The 18,800-nt window shown below is 40.8% G+C and overlaps 2 protein-coding genes and 1 long non-coding RNA gene across 6 annotated transcripts in view; 1 reads left to right on the top strand and 2 right to left on the bottom strand.

Moving 5' to 3' along the window:
• Window positions 1–13,135, bottom strand: part of lrp2a (low density lipoprotein receptor-related protein 2a) — a 44,137-nt gene extending 31,002 nt beyond the window's left edge. For both annotated transcript variants that reach the window (XM_079357721.1, XM_079357722.1), the window contains exons 1-16: window positions 12,606–13,135; window positions 7,687–7,794; window positions 6,960–7,082; window positions 6,437–6,553; window positions 5,897–6,007; window positions 5,655–5,768; window positions 5,402–5,518; window positions 4,682–4,825; window positions 4,459–4,578; window positions 4,065–4,193; window positions 3,470–3,639; window positions 1,974–2,197; window positions 1,371–1,577; window positions 1,027–1,229; window positions 587–727; window positions 221–424 (exon numbers count right to left, since the gene is read on the bottom strand). In XM_079357721.1, the coding sequence (XP_079213847.1) occupies window positions 221–424; window positions 587–727; window positions 1,027–1,229; window positions 1,371–1,577; window positions 1,974–2,197; window positions 3,470–3,639; window positions 4,065–4,193; window positions 4,459–4,578; window positions 4,682–4,825; window positions 5,402–5,518; window positions 5,655–5,768; window positions 5,897–6,007; window positions 6,437–6,553; window positions 6,960–7,082; window positions 7,687–7,794; window positions 12,606–12,675 (2,302 nt within the window). In that variant the 5' untranslated portion in view covers window positions 12,676–13,135. The remainder of the gene's footprint in view (window positions 1–220; window positions 425–586; window positions 728–1,026; window positions 1,230–1,370; window positions 1,578–1,973; window positions 2,198–3,469; window positions 3,640–4,064; window positions 4,194–4,458; window positions 4,579–4,681; window positions 4,826–5,401; window positions 5,519–5,654; window positions 5,769–5,896; window positions 6,008–6,436; window positions 6,554–6,959; window positions 7,083–7,686; window positions 7,795–12,605) is intronic.
• Window positions 13,136–13,560: 425 nt separating this feature from the next.
• Window positions 13,561–15,919, top strand: LOC306833035 (coiled-coil domain-containing protein 89). Of its 3 annotated transcripts, none has more exons than XM_079358077.1 (7): window positions 13,561–13,758; window positions 14,297–14,766; window positions 15,007–15,137; window positions 15,216–15,352; window positions 15,439–15,515; window positions 15,603–15,702; window positions 15,786–15,919. In XM_079358077.1, exons 1-7 carry the CDS (start codon window positions 13,714–13,716, stop codon window positions 15,870–15,872), a joined length of 1,047 nt encoding a protein of 348 aa, XP_079214203.1. In that variant the 5' UTR covers window positions 13,561–13,713; the 3' UTR covers window positions 15,873–15,919. The 3 variants fall into 3 exon arrangements, with proteins under 3 accessions (XP_079214203.1, XP_079214202.1, XP_079214204.1); XM_079358076.1 differs by having other exon boundaries at window positions 13,562–13,758; window positions 14,294–14,766; XM_079358078.1 differs by lacking the exon at window positions 15,786–15,919 and having other exon boundaries at window positions 13,562–13,758; window positions 14,294–14,766; window positions 15,593–15,672.
• An 828-nt stretch (window positions 15,920–16,747) lies between these two features.
• Window positions 16,748–18,800, bottom strand: LOC306833034. The gene is made up of 3 exons (XR_013780288.1): window positions 18,631–18,800; window positions 18,275–18,360; window positions 16,748–17,578 (listed from the first exon to the last, which is right to left on the bottom strand). It is a non-coding gene; the product is annotated as an uncharacterized lncRNA (long non-coding RNA).

The following is an 18,800-nucleotide window of genomic DNA, read 5'->3' as shown; positions in this document are numbered from 1 at the left end:
AAGCTTGACAGAATCACATGGTAGGGCTCTCTCCGAGGAAAGAAATTATCCAAGGATGTAAGCACAAGGAAAACACCGGAAAACATATGAGCTGTTGTTTTTTTTTTTTTTCCAAACACTTCTTATCTTCTTATCTTATTAAGCTACTTTTATGAAATCCTGTGAACATTTTTTAGGATGTTTTACACAAGTAAAGCAATACGACTGATAAGATGCTCACCAGTCCCATCCACTTGTTGTTTATAGATGATATCTTTGGCTGTGTCGGAAAAGAAGATAGCATCGTCTTCAGCACTAAAATCCACCCCGACAAAGTAGGACGGTGATCCAGTGACAGGCAGGATTATGTCCTCCTGAGAGGACAGGTTGAAGGGGATCCCTCTCACGGCCAGCTGGCTGGAGAAAAGCAGAAACTGCCTCACAGCTAAAGAAAGGAAATTAGAGGATCATCAATGCCATCTCCCCATAAATACATGTCTACCCATAATAAAGCTTACAGAAATCTTTGGGTGTTCAATTTGACACTTTTGACCACAAATTAAAAAAAACAACCCAAAAAGTCTTACCACATCAAATGCTCACTTACCATAACATCGTTTGCCATCAGCATGTAGATCATAGCCCATGCGACATTTGCAGCGGTAACCTAATCCGCCATTGTCACTCCTATGGCTCAGAACACAAATCTGCTCACATCCACCTCTGTCTACACTGCAAGGATTTGACACTAGAGACAAAAACAAGAACGATCCCAATGAATGAAAATATGAGAAGAATGAAGGTTTATAAGCTGCTTAAACTGTACCTATGTAGGGCTCTCCTTTAATAACACTAGCAGTCACATGTCACAAAAATCTGGGTAGGTTTACATTATATATATATTAACAGTGTGTGAACCACAATTTCCCACTCTGGAATTAATAAAATATTTAAAATAAAACAAAAACAACACACAATTAACAACAAGAACTGGGAGCTGCACCAGGATCAGTTGAAGGGAACACGCTAACTCAATGAAGATCTTACCATAAGGCTGTTGCAGCTGATGTATTACTGCTACTCCATGTGGAGCCTGAGGTGTACTGTAAACAACTTTAGGACTGCTTTCAGAGAACTTGTTGGCTTTCATCACAGCCATCTTGGTCCAGTCGGTGTAATAGACATTGTGCTCGAACAGACTGATTCCAAATGGATGTGGGACCAAAGAACCACCATGGACCACAGTTTTTCTGTTAAAGTGCATTGAATAGTTAAAATAGGGATGTGAATTAACCATCAGAGCATTTAGGGGATACGTTTTTTTACGGCAAACATAGTACAACTATGCTACACTTATAATTATTACCAAGAGTTACCGATGATATAATTACCTGTGAAGGCCGTCATATGTTGCAGTTTCAATGTAGTCAAAGCGACTGTCAACCCAGTAGACACGCTGAGCATCTATATCCAATGTGATACCAGCAGGCCAACCCAATTTAGTTTGAATGATACCATAACGGTTGGTTCCGTCCATATAAGCCCGCTCCAAGCCAGGTTGTCCATTCTGCGCCTCCCAATCTGAGAAGAACATGTACCTGTGAAAGGAGGTTAAATAACTTAATCGTCCAGTGTTCTCTCAGGTTTCATCACCACAACAATCCCAAAAATGTAGGATACTCCACTTTTCTTAATTAAGTCTAGCATCCTCAGCATCACATCATGTCTCCATGTGGGTCACTGTGCATCTCACCAAAGAGCTTTACATTTATTCAAGATAAGAAAATCATCTGCTGCCACATGGCTTTCCTCCCCCCCAGAACTACTATTGGATTACAATGAGGGTCATCACTTACATTGCTCGTCACTAATCCACCCAGGGCAATCTGCTAATCTCACACACACACCCCATTATTCCACGCCATTGGAGCACGACAGTTACAGTATGAGGAGTTTGGGAACTGGTTGGTGGATGAATGGGGAGATGTTCTTACCCGACAGTGGGGTCCACCGCCAGCCCTCTAGGGTTTCCCAGGTTCTCAGTGATAAGTGTGACCCGGTTACTTCCATCAAAGTCCACCATGTCAATCCTGTTGACGCTGGACTCCACCACATACAGTTTATTGTTCACCCAATCCACTGCCAAGTTTTCAGGGTAGTCAACTGATACATTTAAAACCACCTGCATGTTGGAACCGTCCATATCCACAGAAAACACCTGTATAAAAAGAGATCATTGTTTTGGATTTTAGTCTTTTGGTGGTCACAGCCCCACGAAATTCAAACTGAATCACACAAAAAGGCACTTTGAACAAGTTGATCTACAGTACTTACTATTCTCACTGTCTACACTGGTCACAAAGAGATCCATTCTTTGTACTCGTGCTTTGTTGAATTTAATGTTAGTGTTAGTGGAGGTTAAATCCACAGCACAATATCAGAGAAGAAGAAAATTGTTCCAAAATCTAGATTTTAGGCTTCAGGAGTGTGAGATAAAAAAAAAATCTTTTTGACACAAAACAACGACCATGGGTTATGGCCCTGTTATTTCATTTTCTTAACTGTATTAGTAAGGTAAACTTAAGGTTAATAGTATAAGAAAACTAGTTTATTGACAGGCTTGGGGGGGCAAGTAAAGGCACACTTTAAGAAAAGTGGAGGTAACAATTTGAGAAACAAATTATAAGGAAGTAGAAAAAAGGCAGAGATTGAGACAATGTGTTTGCTTGTGTGACAATTTTGTCTTTCAACCATAAATTTTCTTTTCCAAACATGCCACTCCACCAATACTATATGATGGCAGTAGATTCTCAGACTGGAAGCCTTTTCGCCCAGGTGCTTGGTTAGGGAGTTACTGTTCTTCACAGCTTTTCCTTTTTTGGAAAGAAGATCCATTTTCATCTGACCCGTTTAAAGAGAAACTGAAGATGTGGAAATAGCCTGGTAGTTTAACCTTTCTGGTTGCATTCACATGCCCTGTTTGTGCCTTCCCTACTTTTAATCGGATGCCCAGTCTTAGGGACGTCTAAGCCTTTTGGCCCAGTAGCTGTAGTTTTAAACATTGAGGAGTTGAACAAAGTTTTTAGCCGGCCAAAGAATGTCTAAAGATGGACAGTGTCACTGAAAACAAATACAGCATGATGACTTTGAACAAGATTGAGTTACAACAATTGCACCCTGGTATGTGAACATCATACCTGCCTATCAGACAGGTTTCAAGATTAGGCAATTTGGATTCCATTCCTGATCTACTTCCCTTCATTATTAGCCAGCCGCAAAGGAGCCAACCGCTATCCTATTATTATAGTATCAACATTTCTGATATTTTAAAGGATAACAAAAAGAATTTCTTTCTGCTAAACTCCAGTGTAGTGTTTCCGAAAACGGGTTTGGTTTCATGTACCCAGACAAAGCTAAACATTTCATCAAGGTAGTGCTCTAAGACAAACATAGCATTGGATATTGAAACTTAAAACAAAAAACAAAAAACCTTATTCTGAATGGTATCCGTCCAGAAGATTCTCTGGAGATTGTAATGGAAGTCAACTCCCACTGCAACCCCTCTGTTCTCTGAATGGACCAAAGTGCGCAAACTGTTGCCATGGATGTCACCTATTAGTAGGTCTCTGCCGTTAGAAAATATCAAGGACGGGATTCCAGCTGCAAGGGAAACAACAAACAACAATGCATGAGGCTTATTAAAATAGTAAATCACTTTTTTGGAGTATGCAAGCTGAACTAAAATCTCTGTGGAAACTTACAGAAAGAAAATCCCTGACTCAGACTCATGAAGGTAGCGCACTTTCTAGCCACTATCATGACACCCTCTTTCTAAAAGCAGAGAGGTCAGCCTCTCAGTCAACACTCTATGTTCCACAAAGGAGCTAGATTTACTAAAACCATCTTTGGTGCGCAACAATGCACAAGAAAGAGGAGCAGTCGGTCAGTAAGGCAGCCACAGTGCCCGGCATACAGGAAAGGTTCCACGCTGATGAACCTCATCTGGGTGAATCATTCACACGCGCAACGCTTGAGTGCACTACATGTAAGACAATCTGTCAAAACAGAGAGGAAATGACACTCACTTGATATGTCGGCTCTGCAGTATCTGTGCTGCTCCAGGATGTAACCCTCTCGACAGCTGCAGCGATGGGAGCCTATGCGGTCCTCACACAGCTGGTCGCACACACCCCACATCGAACAGTCATCAAAGTCTTCAATGGGAAACAAAATCACAGCAAAATATTTAATGTTGATTTTTTTTTTTTTCACTCAAAACACATTTAGAAGAAAATCCTGCAAACCGAATCAAATCAAATTGTTTATTTACAAATATGAAAAACCAAGTAGATTGTGCATTTCTAAATCTGCACATTCTTATTTAAGATCATCAGCTTCACAACTCTTCCTTCTAATTGCGTGATTACCGAAAATTCCCCATCATAGGGCGAGTGTGATGCAACGTCAAGGGACACGTACCAATGCATGAGCGACTGTTGTTGCTGCTGACGATGTATCCAGAAGGACAAGAACAGACCCCTCCATCAGGGGAAGCATGACACCGATACTCACAGCTCAGAGAAGCACATCTCCAGATGCCTGAGCAAAACAGGGGCCAGATTCATAACCATACTTTATAGCAGAGTTTCTCTGATACGAGATGTACAAATGTGCGCTTAATTGTAGTTGTGTTGGTACTAACTGCAGTTATGCCCAGCAGTGATGTTAGTTTCATCCTCTCCCTCGGGACAGTGAGCCGTCCCATCACACAGCTGGTCCATGGGTATACACAGGCCAGAGGATGTACAGGGCCATTCTCCTGGGTAACACTCCCGTTGTATATTATCTGATGAAAAATTAATATCATTTTAGTCAGAGCTATTCAAACATGAACAAGGGGAAGAAATCAGAAAAAAGGAACAATGGAGAGTTTTGCAGACGGTTGGGAATGACGGCATGTTGAGTGTGAGAGGTGCATTAAGAATTCGAAGCCTCTAAAAGAATGCGGCAATGATCTTCTTGAGAATTGTTACTAAGACTTTATTGTCGGGGAAATTACTGTCACTTTAAATCAATGCAGGGGAGTGAAGCTTTGAGGGGGTCACATGGGGGCTCAGAGGACTTCTGCAGCCCATCCTCTAAAAACACACACTCTTCACAGCCGTGTGTAGGAATTCTAAAGCCCTTTGGGGGGGCTGCGCAGTCTTGTGCCACAAAGAGCCATTTGAATAACACACTTAAAGGAGCACAGGCATAGCGTCTTGCAAGCCCAAACCAACCATGGAGACAGGACATGAATCAGGATCACACAGAGAGCTGGCTGAGTTTGTTTCTTAACGCGCCAAATGTCTCACTTTTGGAGTCCAGTGAAGTAAAAATCAACTTCATATCACAACTTGTTTGATTACTTTTCGATACATACCACAGCCTTTTTCGTCTGCATTGTCTTCACAGTCGTCCTCTCCATCGCAAACCCACACTTGGTGGATACAGCGGCCAGTGGGGCACGTGAAGTAGTTCCCTCTACATGTAGGATATGCTGCAGAAAATATTGGTGAATATTAATACACAAGGAGGATCACATATTTGGAATGGGGGGGGGGGAAGAAAAATAATACAAGAATGTTAAGTTTGGACTAAATTGCAGAGAAGGCAGAAAGGCGCAGAAAACATACTGCAGTTTAGCTCATCACTTCGGTCTCCGCAGTCATCGTCATGGTCACAGACGTAACGTTGAGGAACACACACCCCGTTATGACACTGGAACAGGCCCGTATTGCAATGCTGTGCTGAAGAAAACACAGAAAGGGAAAAAAAACGCACAAATAGATTTGGTGATGATGTCATGCCGGAGATGGTATCTGCTCAAATATGATCCGCTTGAACCATTTATCACTTTAATTTACTGGCTTCTTACTGCAATTTGCCTCATCAGAGCCATCACGGCAGTCAAGTACGTGATCACATCGCTGGGTCCGGTTGTAGCAGGCCCCATTAGCACACCTCAGCTCGGGGCACTCAGGGTAATCTGAAAGATTGAATCATCATCAGGACAATTCACCTAAATCAGCCTGACAACTGTGTTCTTTGTCGCCTTAAAAACGGGAAGAGCTTGGAGAATGGGAAGGATAAGAGACGCTAATGTAACGCCGCCACCATAACAACAGCAGTCGTCACAGCATTTTTTTTTTTTTTTCACGCAATTGTGAGATTACCGCAGTGTGTAGCGCTGCAAGACTACCATGACGGCACAATAATGGCATAGCAGCTGAACTTCAGCTTGACTAATCCACCAAGGAATCTGCAATCAACCTCTGACAACAAAAAGCATATTGTGGCCCATTCTGTCAGTCAGCGAGCCTCTTAATCTTAACAAATTGATTAAAATGCCACAGGAGACTGTAATATAAAAAAAAAAAAAAAAAGAGGGGGGGGAACCTCCCAGAAGAAGACTTACGGCAGTCTCTCTCATCAGACCCATCTGAGCAGTCGGCCAGACGGTCACATCGGTATTCTCCAGGGACGCATGCCCCGTTACTGCAGCTGAACTGGCCACTGGTGCATGTCCTTCCAGCTGGGGATAGATTGAAGAGTGAGTTAGCAGAATGAAGAAAGGTTTTATTCTCTAACAGTGGTTCTTATATGCATGTGATGTTCGTGTCCTGTAGACATGGCTACCTAAACCTTATCTAATTCCTCAAATTCCTCAGTGCCACAGACCCTTTAGCCAGTCACTATTAAAGATCTTATTGTTCCAACACAGAATACTTCATCAACCTTTCAGGACTAATGCATTTATTGCACGTGTGTAGCAATGCAAACAGCATCCGGGATTAGAATAATTAATATTTTTTAAAAAGCAAGAAACAAACATACGCAACGGCAGGATGACTGGACTAATGACCGGGCATTTCAAAATTAAATAAAAAAAAAAAAAAACATGAAAAGAAAAATAGTAACATTATGTTTAATGTACTCACGGCAGTGTTGCCTCTCATCTGAGCCATCTTCACAGTCCTCCTCGTCGTCGCACACCCAAGATTCAGGCACACACTCGCCGTCACTCAAACACTGGAAATGACGCTCATCACAGGTTACCTGAGCTGTGGAAATGCATACACAGCATTTGATTATTTAAAGCTATTGACTGTACACCAGTGGTAAAAAGGGTAAAGGTCCGTACATTTTCTCTTAAATAGTTCTCCAGTAAAATTTCAAGTAACTCATGTTTGTGCATTATTTGTTTGCTTTTACATCATTACAAAAAACTTCCATTTATAAGGCAAATGTAGCCAAAGATATTTTTGCAGATGAATATCTTCTTTTTAAAAAAAGAAACAATTTGGGGCACTGGTGGTTAAGAGTTTAGTGCACCCCACATATGGAGGTCAGAGTCCTACGAACAAGCAACACAGGTTCAAATCCAACCTGTGGCTCCTTTCCCGCATGTCAATCCCTACTCACTGTCTCTGATTTCCATCTCTATCCACAGTCTTATCCCCTCAATAAATGCAAAAAAAATAAGTCTTTAACATTTTTTTAAATAATCCAATCAATACACTGTAAAAGAAAGCTACTTAAATTATGTTTGACTCGTAACTTTTAAGAGTTGGACTTCAATTCATAGTTCTGAGACCACTCAAATTAACATTCAACAAGTACAACTGACAATCTCAGCCTTTCAGGGTGATAGAAAGAGTCTCTTACGGCAGTCCTGTTCGTCAGAGTCATCCATACAGTCCGCTGTGCCGTCACAGTGCCAGCCACCTGGTATACATCGTCCTGTCCCACAGCGGAACTGCCCCAACTCACATCCTACACAGACATTCAATATGATTCAAACTTTTTCTTAAAGCATGTGCTAGAAGAACTTGATTAATTCCCATAATTGTGTTTCCCCATCGATTACATTATTTTTATTAACAGACATTAAAGCATATCTACTTGTAGCATATGGAACAAAAGGAAGACACAATAAAAGATGTTGCAAATAAAGAGAACATAAGTTCTTATACGTCTTTTTTTTTTTTTTTTTTTTTTAAACATGGCCTTTGTTGGTAGGGACGCCTCTCACTGATGAAGCATGTTGTTAACAGCATTGACAAGCCTTGGAGACAAGCGTGCCAGCCATCTCCCCCACCAGTTACACAACGTTTCCCAAACTCATCATGAGCCTCCTTTTGAAGTTCTCACTGAGGGGCATCTGCAGAGATAAGGTACCACCAGCACTCTCCCTTCCCTGACGTTTTCCAGGAGAGATTGATTCAGGCAACATACTTCAGTGGCAGAACACTCCATCAGAGCCGTCCATATAGGAATGTGAAATTCTGATTGTCTGTCTGACAGCCTGATTTATCATGTAACCTGTTCCTGTCTGGTCAGAAATGTAATTGGAATAAATAGTGGTACTGGTTGGTACCGAAACCATTTCAACACAAATTCTTCGAGGAGAGCTGTGATTGGTGGTGCATGCAGGGGTTGTTGTTAGAGGTGCAACCAATCCCAAATCTCGCGGTTAGGATCGGAGCACAGATTTGGGATCATTTTTTTCGGATCAGCCAAAACAATATAAAAATGTACACGTCTCTTTTCCTCTACCGTTAGCCATGACTGCAACTGTGCATTTAAACTGCACAGCCAACCACAATGTACTGTAGCTCCATAATGTCTCACATCCTCACTTTTCTTCACTTTATACACATTAGCGCCAACAAGCTGCACGTTTCACTCATTCAGCGGCCATCCAGGAGGCTCAACTTTTTCCTGCTCAGTTTACTAATGATGAAATTGCTCACAATCTGCTCAAAGGTAGCCTTTGTTGAAAGGCAGTGATCCCTGCGGTCCCAGCATCCTCTACTGTATGGCAGCAGTGATAAATGTTTCATACAGTAAACAAATGGCAACCAAAAAAAAAAAAAAAAAAAAGTTTGACAGGACAAAAAAACGCAATATGTCCATTAACAATAAAGACCACAAGTTTGAGAACCTCACTTTTGTCCATTATAACTGCCTGCCATACATTATGCCTACAGTGGGCTGTCAACTTCAAACCATGTATGCCAAGGAGAAATCAATCTGCTGGAGGCTTTCAAATGCAGCCACTGTTTCCTGACAGTTTCCTGACAGTATCACTTCTGGGAAAGGTGACAGATACACTGAAGCTGAACCTTTCAACAGCACTATCTCATGTGAGGGTTCTGCTTACTTTCTTTAAGGAACCTTCCATGTAACTTTTTTTTTTCATCAAAACCCTAATGCCTACTTCTTTATCCCGACTATGCCCTAAGTGAACTCTTGTCTTTGAATATAAGAAAAGGTGAAAGCCAGGGTAAATGCAGTTTCATCTTACTATTCATGTTTTTAATGGATTGGAGTTTTTGTTTGGCTTAATGTTTTCCTTTCCATTCTTTTCTAGTTTTGTCTTTTCTAATTAGCAACTTAAACCCACAGCAGGAGAGAGCACTGCACTTTCCATTTAGGAAGATAAGGACGTCCTACTATTGGCCAACAAAGAAGAGCAGTGGAGGAATTTTCATTAGAATGAAGCCCCCCAAACGCTTCAAACCCCACTGTGAATTTACAATTGCACAAAAAGAGGTGCCAGCAGGGATGCAAACTCATAACTGGAAGTGTCACCCTTAACTTTGTAGATGGACAGTATGAGAGCAGAGTACAGTACGAGGCTTACTTCCTGCAGCAGGGGGAAAAAAAGAAAAAGAAACATAAGCTTCACTCTTAAGGCCACCCATTAAGAAAACACCTGTCCACACTACTACTGAAACATCTCTTTCTTGTCACGTGGGGGCGGCTGAAAGATGTCTTCAAGCTTTCATCAATGCCGTCTTGTTTTGGCCGAGTCCTCTGGACTCACTGAATGTGAGTGGAGAAAAGTGGAGAAAGCGGCTGCTGGCAACATGAGACGCTGGACCTGTCCATGCTGTCAGAGCGAAGTGCTGCTGCCTATTTCATATGGAAATCAATGCAGCAGAGAGCAGTCAATTGCCAAACAAGTGACTTTGGCTCTTACAGCTACACACAAAAATGTGGAAAAAACAAGGGGCTTTGGCAGTGGCATGGCAGCCAAAGGAAGGAATAAATAGAGTGTGGAATAAAGCCTCGGGCTGGTTAGAATTGAGGAATACTCAAACATGATTTTCGGTGTGAAAACAAAGGCACGAGTAAAATACGGAAAAATAAAATTCTCAAATTGTCATGAAACTGCCACTTGGTAACTTAAAAATAACTTTATTTATATAGCACTTTTCAAGCGCAGTGTCACAAAGTGCTTTAGAAAAGCAAACAATAACAAAAATATCAGCAATATACGAAATAGAATAATCAAAAGCAAGTCTAAACAAATGGGTCTTATTTTTTTAAAAGAGCCAACAGTGTGCCCAGATCTGAAACTCAAAGGAAAAGTATTCCAATAAGTTAAGTTCTCCCTCGGTCTTCAGTCTGGTTTGTTGGACAACCAGCAATCCCTGATCAGAAGGTTTAATAAGTATAAGGAGTATATGGCCGTAAAAGTTCATCGATAGACCAGTGGCTGTCCATTCAGGGCTTTAAAAGTAACAAGAATCTTAAATCTAATTCTAAAATTAACTTAATCTGTCTTTGCACAGTGAGTCACAGCTTTCAAACCGTTTATTGAAACATGCATCCAGCATCTGTAACCTTGACAGAGAGCTGCAGGAAAACAAAGGATTTGCATCTGATTGATGCCAACAGGCTTCCCGTTTCTAACGCAGTGTAACTGTTGCACAAGGAGTTAGGATCCTGTGCCGATAATAAGGTCGGCATGTGTGAGGTTTAGAATGAAAGCCGCAGGTCAAGTCTGAGTGTCCTGCAGAAAAGGGACTTTTAAGGCATGTTATTGCAAATTCAAGAAAAATAAGTCGGATAACACTGTGCACATGAACCCCAAGACCTGAATAAAAAACATGCAGAACAACAATTACATCATGACATAATGTTGGTTTCACATTCGTCTTTTTCATGTTCCCCATTGTACAACCAGACAAAAATATAACAATAAACATTTGTAACACCATTAAAGTTGTAACACTGCACAATGGACTTGATAATTATTCAATTTGATTTAAAAAATTAATAATTTACAATTGACTTGCTAATGATTAAAATAGAAAACAAGTTAATTTACTGGCAAAACATGCTTGGAACAGCAAAAATGAGAGAAGATAGCTAATACAACACCAGGAATCACCCCAGACTTTCACATTAGCAATTAGTGCCAGTGTAAGCATCTGGCTAATGTGTTACAGACCCTCATAAGAAGCAGCTATCATGCTCATCAAGAGATTTTTATGTACGATCATGCAGACTGAAGAAAAAACACCACGACCTCTCAAGACAAAATCACCACATGGAAATGGAAATCACGGTACACATTAACTTTAAACCTTCTAGAAGCACTTGGCAGAACATCACATGGAGTGGCTGTTGACAGCCTTGTCCGTTAATCACAACAAATCTAAGCTAATGATCAACACATGAGCATGCTGACAAGGTGGGAGCGTGTTGTTTAAGTCAAGTCATCATTCTGTAGCCTACACTTGAGTTGACATCAGCAGGTGTCAGCTAGAAGTGTCAGTGAAGTACATCAAAGTGAACGCTAAGGGTTTTTTTGTTTTGTTTTTTAACGCTAAAGTTGTGTGAGATGAGTGTGCGTGTTGGGGGGGGGGGGGGGGGGGGGGGGTGCATGTACAGTTCTTTTTCTCCTCATTTCAAAATAAATCAATGACCTCACTCCTGATGCACTTTTTCCCCCCTTGCTTCAAACTGCTCCTAAGGTAGAAATGGTTCCAGTCTGCAGCAGCTGCAGTGTAATTAGTTGCTTGATTCACACTAAGGAGCTTACATACTAAGGGTTGAGCAAAAAGAAAGCAGATTACAATTTGAGAAGTAGGATCTAGCTGGGCTACATACACAACAGACAAACAAGTCTGTAATGTATTACAAAGAAGAATAAAAAAGGAGCGTCTGAGCATTCTGTCTGTCTCTGTTTCACTGAAGTTCTTCCTCCAGGGCACCGGTCGGGTTTGAGTCAGTGTTTTGCAGCGTAAAATCAGCTCCACTGAATGAGATTTGTACCAGTAGCTCTGAGTCCTCACAGATTGTCTGTAAGTCACATGCTCTTTTCTGTTACCTAGCAACAGTAAAGCTCAGGCAAAAGTTCCTCAAGAGAACTTCCAATCTGTCTGAGGAAGGCTTTGTGCTCAACCTTTAAAGTAATACTAAGTAGTCAAACATTTAGCTCTAGAGTAGGAATTACTTTGCCTATTGGAAACACAATAAATACATGAGGAGTTTATTCACTTGTTATAACACTGGGACTCTCCAACAATGTTGTTTTCATGTGTTGCTAGTTATCCTCTGATAGTCTTTTTTTATATTTGTCTATGCTATAGAAATGTGAAGAATTGTTTTTAATTGGCCAACAACCTCATTAAACTGTTGAATGTGAAATTAGTTTTGATGACCAACAATTGAACTTGGTGAGCCACCAAGCACCACCACTTCTCTGCATGTCCTCAATGAATTATTCAGCTGACAGTCTGTCTGAGCAAATAATTAAAAATAATGAAGTAAAAAAACAATCTACTTACCCTCAGTGTGACAAAATGTAAAGCAGCATATGAAGATGAGAAAGAGCTGAAGTAGCAGTGCTCTCCACATTCTGGCTGGTCCGTCCAGCTCCGCTGTGCAGATGGAGGAGCTGCAGGGACTGGGGCTGAGATGCTGTTGCTTTCTTCTCTGTCTTTCTTGGCCCGCTAGTTGATGAAAGGGGCGTGCACAATGGCCAGGACAGCCGCTCCCCCAAAGCCTGCCTCGGCCCTCCGGATAAATCCTTCTCGCCCTGGAATCTGCATAATGCCATGCAGCTCCGACTTGTCCCGAGTGCCAGTGATTTTTCACTCACAGCGGGCAATCGTCTTTGTTTATTTGCCCTATACGCTTAGGAATTAGTGGGATGACCATCCGGGAGTTTTTCAAGCGAAAATCACAATGGAAAAAATATATAAAACATAAAACTATAGGTAATACTTGTGGCCTACATCGCGTCGTCCTGCAAGCCCGGACGGTTCACATAATCCGAAAGTCTCTGGTTCAAATCCGTCTACGTAATCTTTTTTTTTTTCTTCAATAAATGTTCCTTCATCAACCTTGATAAAGTTTTAATGAAAGTCCTCAAAAGTAATAGTCCCAAATGAGGTTGTAAAATGCTCTGATTTTCGATATACATTAATACATTTAATGATAACACTGATACCCCCTTTAATTCAAGATGAATACACGGGATTTAACGTAATGAGAAAACTCAATTAAGAGAAAACAGCGGTGCTTTATGATACAAACTTCATTCTCACATGATGTAAAAAGTCTTATTATACCGTAAAAACAACATGTATGCTGTATAAATGTGTTTCAAAGACTTCTTCGTCCAGCATGTTCTGTCGAAATTTTCCTTCACGGTTAGAGAGGCCCATCAGAAACTCAACAGCTCCACCTTTCGGCCAAGCAGCGCACCTGCACGTCACCTGCTGCTGGCAGAGACCATAAGAGGAGAGGCCAACTGTGGTTGCTATTGACGACCGAGCAACTGTAACTTTGTGGTGATTTCTACGAAATGTTAAACCGAGCATAGAGACGAACAAAATTAGATGACACTGTAAAAGGACAGGAGAAACCTTACCCTATTATTTATTTTTCATAATGGCAACTCCACGAAGAAATGCAGAAAACTTTATACAGATGGAGGTATGTAGAAGTTAACGATAATCTCCCAGACGACTTGCTAATTAGATTACTTTCTCGTTCGCCGTTTTTCAACACAGTCCATATTAAATGTATAGGTATAGGCCTATTTAACTACAAACTATTACATTTTCCCTCACGTCTCAAAAAATAACTTGCTTAAAACAGTTTAAAAAACGGTAAAATAAAAAGAACGCTACCAACCGTCGCTACTGTCTCGCGCTCGTGTTCAGACGCAGCTACACTTCATATTTTTAATACACCGCGTCAAAACTTTCTGAACTGTACATTTAACTTAATTTTGATTTAATGCGCGTTACTTGTACCTTGTTTAATTATTAAGGCACAGTATTCCATAGTACAGTAATACATTATATACGCTGATAAACTAGTTAGGATAATGAAAGGGTTCCATGTTCTAAAACAGTTTGAGAACCCCCTGCTCTACATGTTTGTACCTGAGGTCAGTGACGTCAGAACTAGGAAGTTGCGTATCTGTCATGTTTGACAACACAGTTTGTTTTCTCCTTGTTTGCAGCAGATGGAAAGTTTTCAAAAGTCACTGGCAAAACTTCAGAGCCTTTCTGTGGATGATACAACAGAGACTGGGAAGCTGCGGTCCAGGATAGATGAACAATCGGGTTTGATCTGCATGCTGAAACAGAGAGCAGATGAGCTGCTTCTTCGTTGTGAAGCCCTGCAGAAAATCAATTCAGAGCTGGAGGGCTGTATCGAAGATTGTCGGACAGAAGTGGACAGTGAAAGAAAGAAAGCTGATCTAATAGAAAAGAGGTTTATGGATTTAGCTAGCAACAATCAGGCGATTATTGCTTTTATGAGCGAGTACAAAGATCAAAATGGCCTGTTAAAGGTGGAAAACAAACAACTGCAGGCTGAAAATGAGACGCTTTTCTCACAAAAATTACAAGATAAAGAACTGCATGTTCAAAAACTAATGCAAGAAATCCAACTGCTGACCGAAAGCTTCACAAAAAAGGAAAGTGAATATCGGTAAGACCAACCCTACTTATATTTGTTGCTGAAAGATAAATCTATTGGTAGATGGTGAAAGGCAAAAACCGAGAGGGCTTTTTATAATAATGAGGATACGCTGTTAGTCTGTGAAATTCAAAATAGAATTGAATTGTTGATTGAACTGCTGCTTCCATTAAACAAGCACACATTTCAGAGTGTAAGGATTTACTGCTAAAAACTGCACAGACAACTTTAATTGTTTTACATCTTTTTAAGGGATACACTAGCAGAATGCCAGTCAAAACTCCAGGAGCAAGCAGCACAGCATCAAACAGAGAAGGCATTACTACTCTGTCAACTGCATGACGCTCAGCAACTGCAAAGGGACGATGTCGAGTCATGCAAAGGTGAGTAAAGATCGTCTCTGAAGCACAAGAAAATAGAAAGCAGCGCCCGTATTCTTATGACCTTCATCACATTTTCAGACCTTGAGGTGCAGCTACAGGAGGCGAGAGAGAAGCATCGCGTGAAGGAACTCAGCATGAGAGAAAGCATAAGACACCTCAACAGAGAGAAGGACAAATTACTGCAACTGTCTTATGAAAGAGGGAGATTAATACAGGTGTCTGAAACAACCTTCAACTCAACTCACTGAAATAAAATGACAGAGCAGGTGAACAAATGAATAAGCATTGTTTTTAAACACAGGAGAGACAAGAGGAAATCCAGGAACTTGAGATGAAATTGAAAGAAGAGAAGAAAGCCAGGGCCAAGGCAGAGGACAGGTAAAGTGTGCACTGACAACACAACGCTGCTGTTAGAAATGGACTCAAGTATTTGAAGTATGTACATCTATCCTGAGCTTGCCTTAGGTTTCAAAAGGAAGCAGAATCTGTGAATGCAGATTTAAAAGTGAAGGCTTTACAGGCTGCTCTGGATGAAGCCAACACAACATATGGGCAGTTCAAAAAGGTTGGTTTAAGTCTGTGAGTGTTGTCGACTGATGTTGGGCTGGAGACACGCTTTACATGTTTTTTATATCATTGCCTTTACAGGACTTCGAAGCTTACAAAGAACACAGCAGCAACCTCCTCATACAAGAGAGGGAGTTGAATAAGAAACTTCGCCACATGATGGGCTAAAACTTTAGCACTGTGTGAATTATTTTCCATTTAAATAAAAATAAAAAGTTTCTCAATTTTTTTCTTGACTGAAAATGAAAACAATCAGAAGAAACATAAATGTCACAATTTCATTTTTTTATTGATGTTCCGTTTTTTTGGGAGAAGTAGAATCACAACATGAACATACGTGGCATGACATGTTAGAAGCTCCTCATAAAAATGACATTGTACACGTGTTAACCTCATAAAACCCTACAAACTAATCACCTAAGAATGTTCTTCTGCCAGTTTCTCAGCCTTTTGGACTACTCCTTCAATGAGATCCACCGTGCAGTATGCTTGCTCTGGCAGGCTGTCATATTCACCTTGGAGAGAGAATGAATATTTACACTACTCACAATAACTGAAGGATATTGTTATTTACACGAGTGCTTTTTCTCATGGTTCATGGTCTGCAAAAGCATTGTTGTTCTTTGTCCTGTCATAGTTAGTCTTCTCATTAAGCTCTCCAAAAACACGTAGGTATGTAGCACTGTATCTCCCCTTTGGATTTTTACTTGTTTTGGAACAATGGAGAAGATGCAATTTTCCTCACCGGCCTCAATACACTAATATGTATGAGGTGAGAGAACAGCAGCACCAACAGCTGGTTTGTCCTTCATTTCTGAACGTTCATGTTTCTTCTCTTTGGGCCTTTGTTCAATGTGAGGTATTTCAGGATGATTTCGCCTGCACACATCCATCGACTCTTGCAGTCCTTGATCACGTGTCATATCTTTCAAACACCCAAAACAGATTCCCTTTAGGAAGTCTATTTTTTCTCTGTGCATTTTCTTCTTCATCTGTGGACACTGCACCAATGAGCGAGCACTCCTATTACAGAAAAAAACAAAACATTGATACTTGGGGTTTGGGACATTTCTTTCCTTACCATTTGTTGTCATGTTGTCTTGTTCTTGTGGTTCTATAGGTGTGACAGTTGTTGCAAAACTGCTTCCGCTTGGTCCTGACTTTCCTCTTGGTTTAAATGAAGCAGAGCTTTTCACAGTTTCAACTGGCTTAGGATCCTGGATGTTTCCCAAAAGTTGATCTGACAGTAGCTTCACTTCTCTCTATGAAGTCTAGCAGGTCAGAAAATCTAGCTCGATGTCCATGCTGGTCTTGTGGTTGACATGCTCTATTCCTCCACTTGTCTCTCAGCTTATGGGGCAGTTTCAGAAGTATGCTCTTCATATTCATAAACAACATTCATTTCTTCCATGTCGGTGAGATGTGTCATTGCATTACAACAACCTCTGAGGAACAATGAGAACGCTTGTAATGTCTTTAAATCCTACGATTTGATTGCTGACCAGGCTATTGCGTTGTCCATATATGCAGTGGCAATTTTACATTTGTTCCCAAAATGTTCTTTGAGAAGATGTTTTGCTCTTTGATAGCAGTGGGCTGGAGTCATACTGTATGTTGGCAACTTTGGACTAAGTCTTTTGCATCCCCTCTTGTGTATCGCCCTAGGAAACGTCAGCAGTCACTGTGGTCTTGAGTCTTTTGTTCCCCTCCTCTCTCAAACACCCTGGTAAAAGTTCATACAGGATCGCCGTCATAAACAGGAATGTCTCTTGATGGCAGGGGAGAAGTCAATTGCTCCTCTTGGGATTCAAGCTCGTGTTTTTTTTCCCTCAAGGCAACAGCTCATTCCATGAGGGCAGCCTTTTCTGCTTGAGCTTTAATGCAGGCAGATGAAGTTGAAGATACACGTGAGGAAAAACTAGATTTGTAGCTTGATTTTGGGTTATGAGGCATTTGACACACTGTCATCAGGTCCAACAATATCAAAGTTTACCTTATTTTGTTGTGTGGTAATTTGACCTTCAGCAGTGGCGTGTGGTTTCAGTCCAACTTCAGATACCCACAGTTTTACATATTGTATAAAGCCATCATATACTGTATTTCCATTTTTTGATAAAACTATTGATTTTGCTGTTCACATTCATTTTCATGCTGTGGTAAATTCATCAATGACTTTTGATTTTCTTTGACTTCATGACAGAGTTGTATTAATTGTTCCAAGTTAGATTTGACATCAGTTGCATTTCCATTTAATTTCAGGAGACCTTTCAGTATTTCCATTGACTTTTAGCTTGTTAACATTTTGAGTTTCTTGACTTTTGACATGTTTCAATAAAAAGAAAAAACATGCCCTTTGCAGTGGGTCTGATAACTATTTTTTTCCGGAATCCTTCTCAACATCGCCATCCTGTGGCTGAACATCGGAATTGACAGCAGACATTTGTGAATGAAAACCCTGTGCATCAACAATAGGCTACAATGTTTCAAACAGGTGATGTGTTGCACGGTTAGTCGCTGTCCAACACAGCGTGTCTTTAACTTATCCAATAAAGCTTAATGATCATACATACCCAGTCGTTTGTGCTCCGGTGGTTTCCAATCGTCCCGCAGTTTAGTTTGTGTAGGGCAGGTGTCGTTTCCAGTTGATTGGGTATAGCTGTCAGGTTTGTGGAAAAAATCAAACAATCGTATTTCAACATCTCATTCATCTTATTCTGTTGAATTTTCACTGATAAAGCGTAGTTCTCATTTTGTTGTAATGGCAATTTTCCATTTTTTTTGTTCCTCTGTTCCAATGCTTGCCATTAACACACAGGTAGGAGTGAAGTCTTACGCAGATACAATCAATGATATTCCAGCCGTTATTGAAGTTGAGTTGATGGTTTATTTTAGTGACCTGATGGGTAAAATGAGAACAAAAACATACCATTTTCAGTTGTTTGTCTGAGTGCTGGTCTGATGCCGGTTTGGTGAAAACTGTATGCGCTACCTACCTGTGCCCTCCCCTTCCTGTCACCTTTGCCAAATATACACACCCCCGTGCCTTCAGTGTCCCTAGTGGAAAAACAATATAATAACACATATCACAACTAAATA

Source organism: Symphodus melops (assembly GCF_947650265.1).
Source record: "Symphodus melops genome assembly, chromosome: 12".
Taxonomy (NCBI): domain Eukaryota; kingdom Metazoa; phylum Chordata; class Actinopteri; order Labriformes; family Labridae; genus Symphodus; species Symphodus melops.
Note: the sequence above shows the minus strand (reverse complement) of the source record. Positions and strands in the feature narration are given on the sequence as shown.

Bases quoted from the DNA above. Each gene is read 5' to 3' on its own strand.
- LOC306833035 (XM_079358076.1), top strand. From the start codon at position 13,714: ATGGCAACTCCACGAAGAAATGCAGAAAACTTTATACAGATGGAG. The intron at 14,767-15,006 runs GTAAGACCAACC...CATCTTTTTAAG, and splicing joins AAAAAGGAAAGTGAATATCG to GGATACACTAGCAGAATGCC. The intron at 15,353-15,438 runs GTGTCTGAAACA...TTTTAAACACAG, and splicing joins AAAGAGGGAGATTAATACAG to GAGAGACAAGAGGAAATCCA.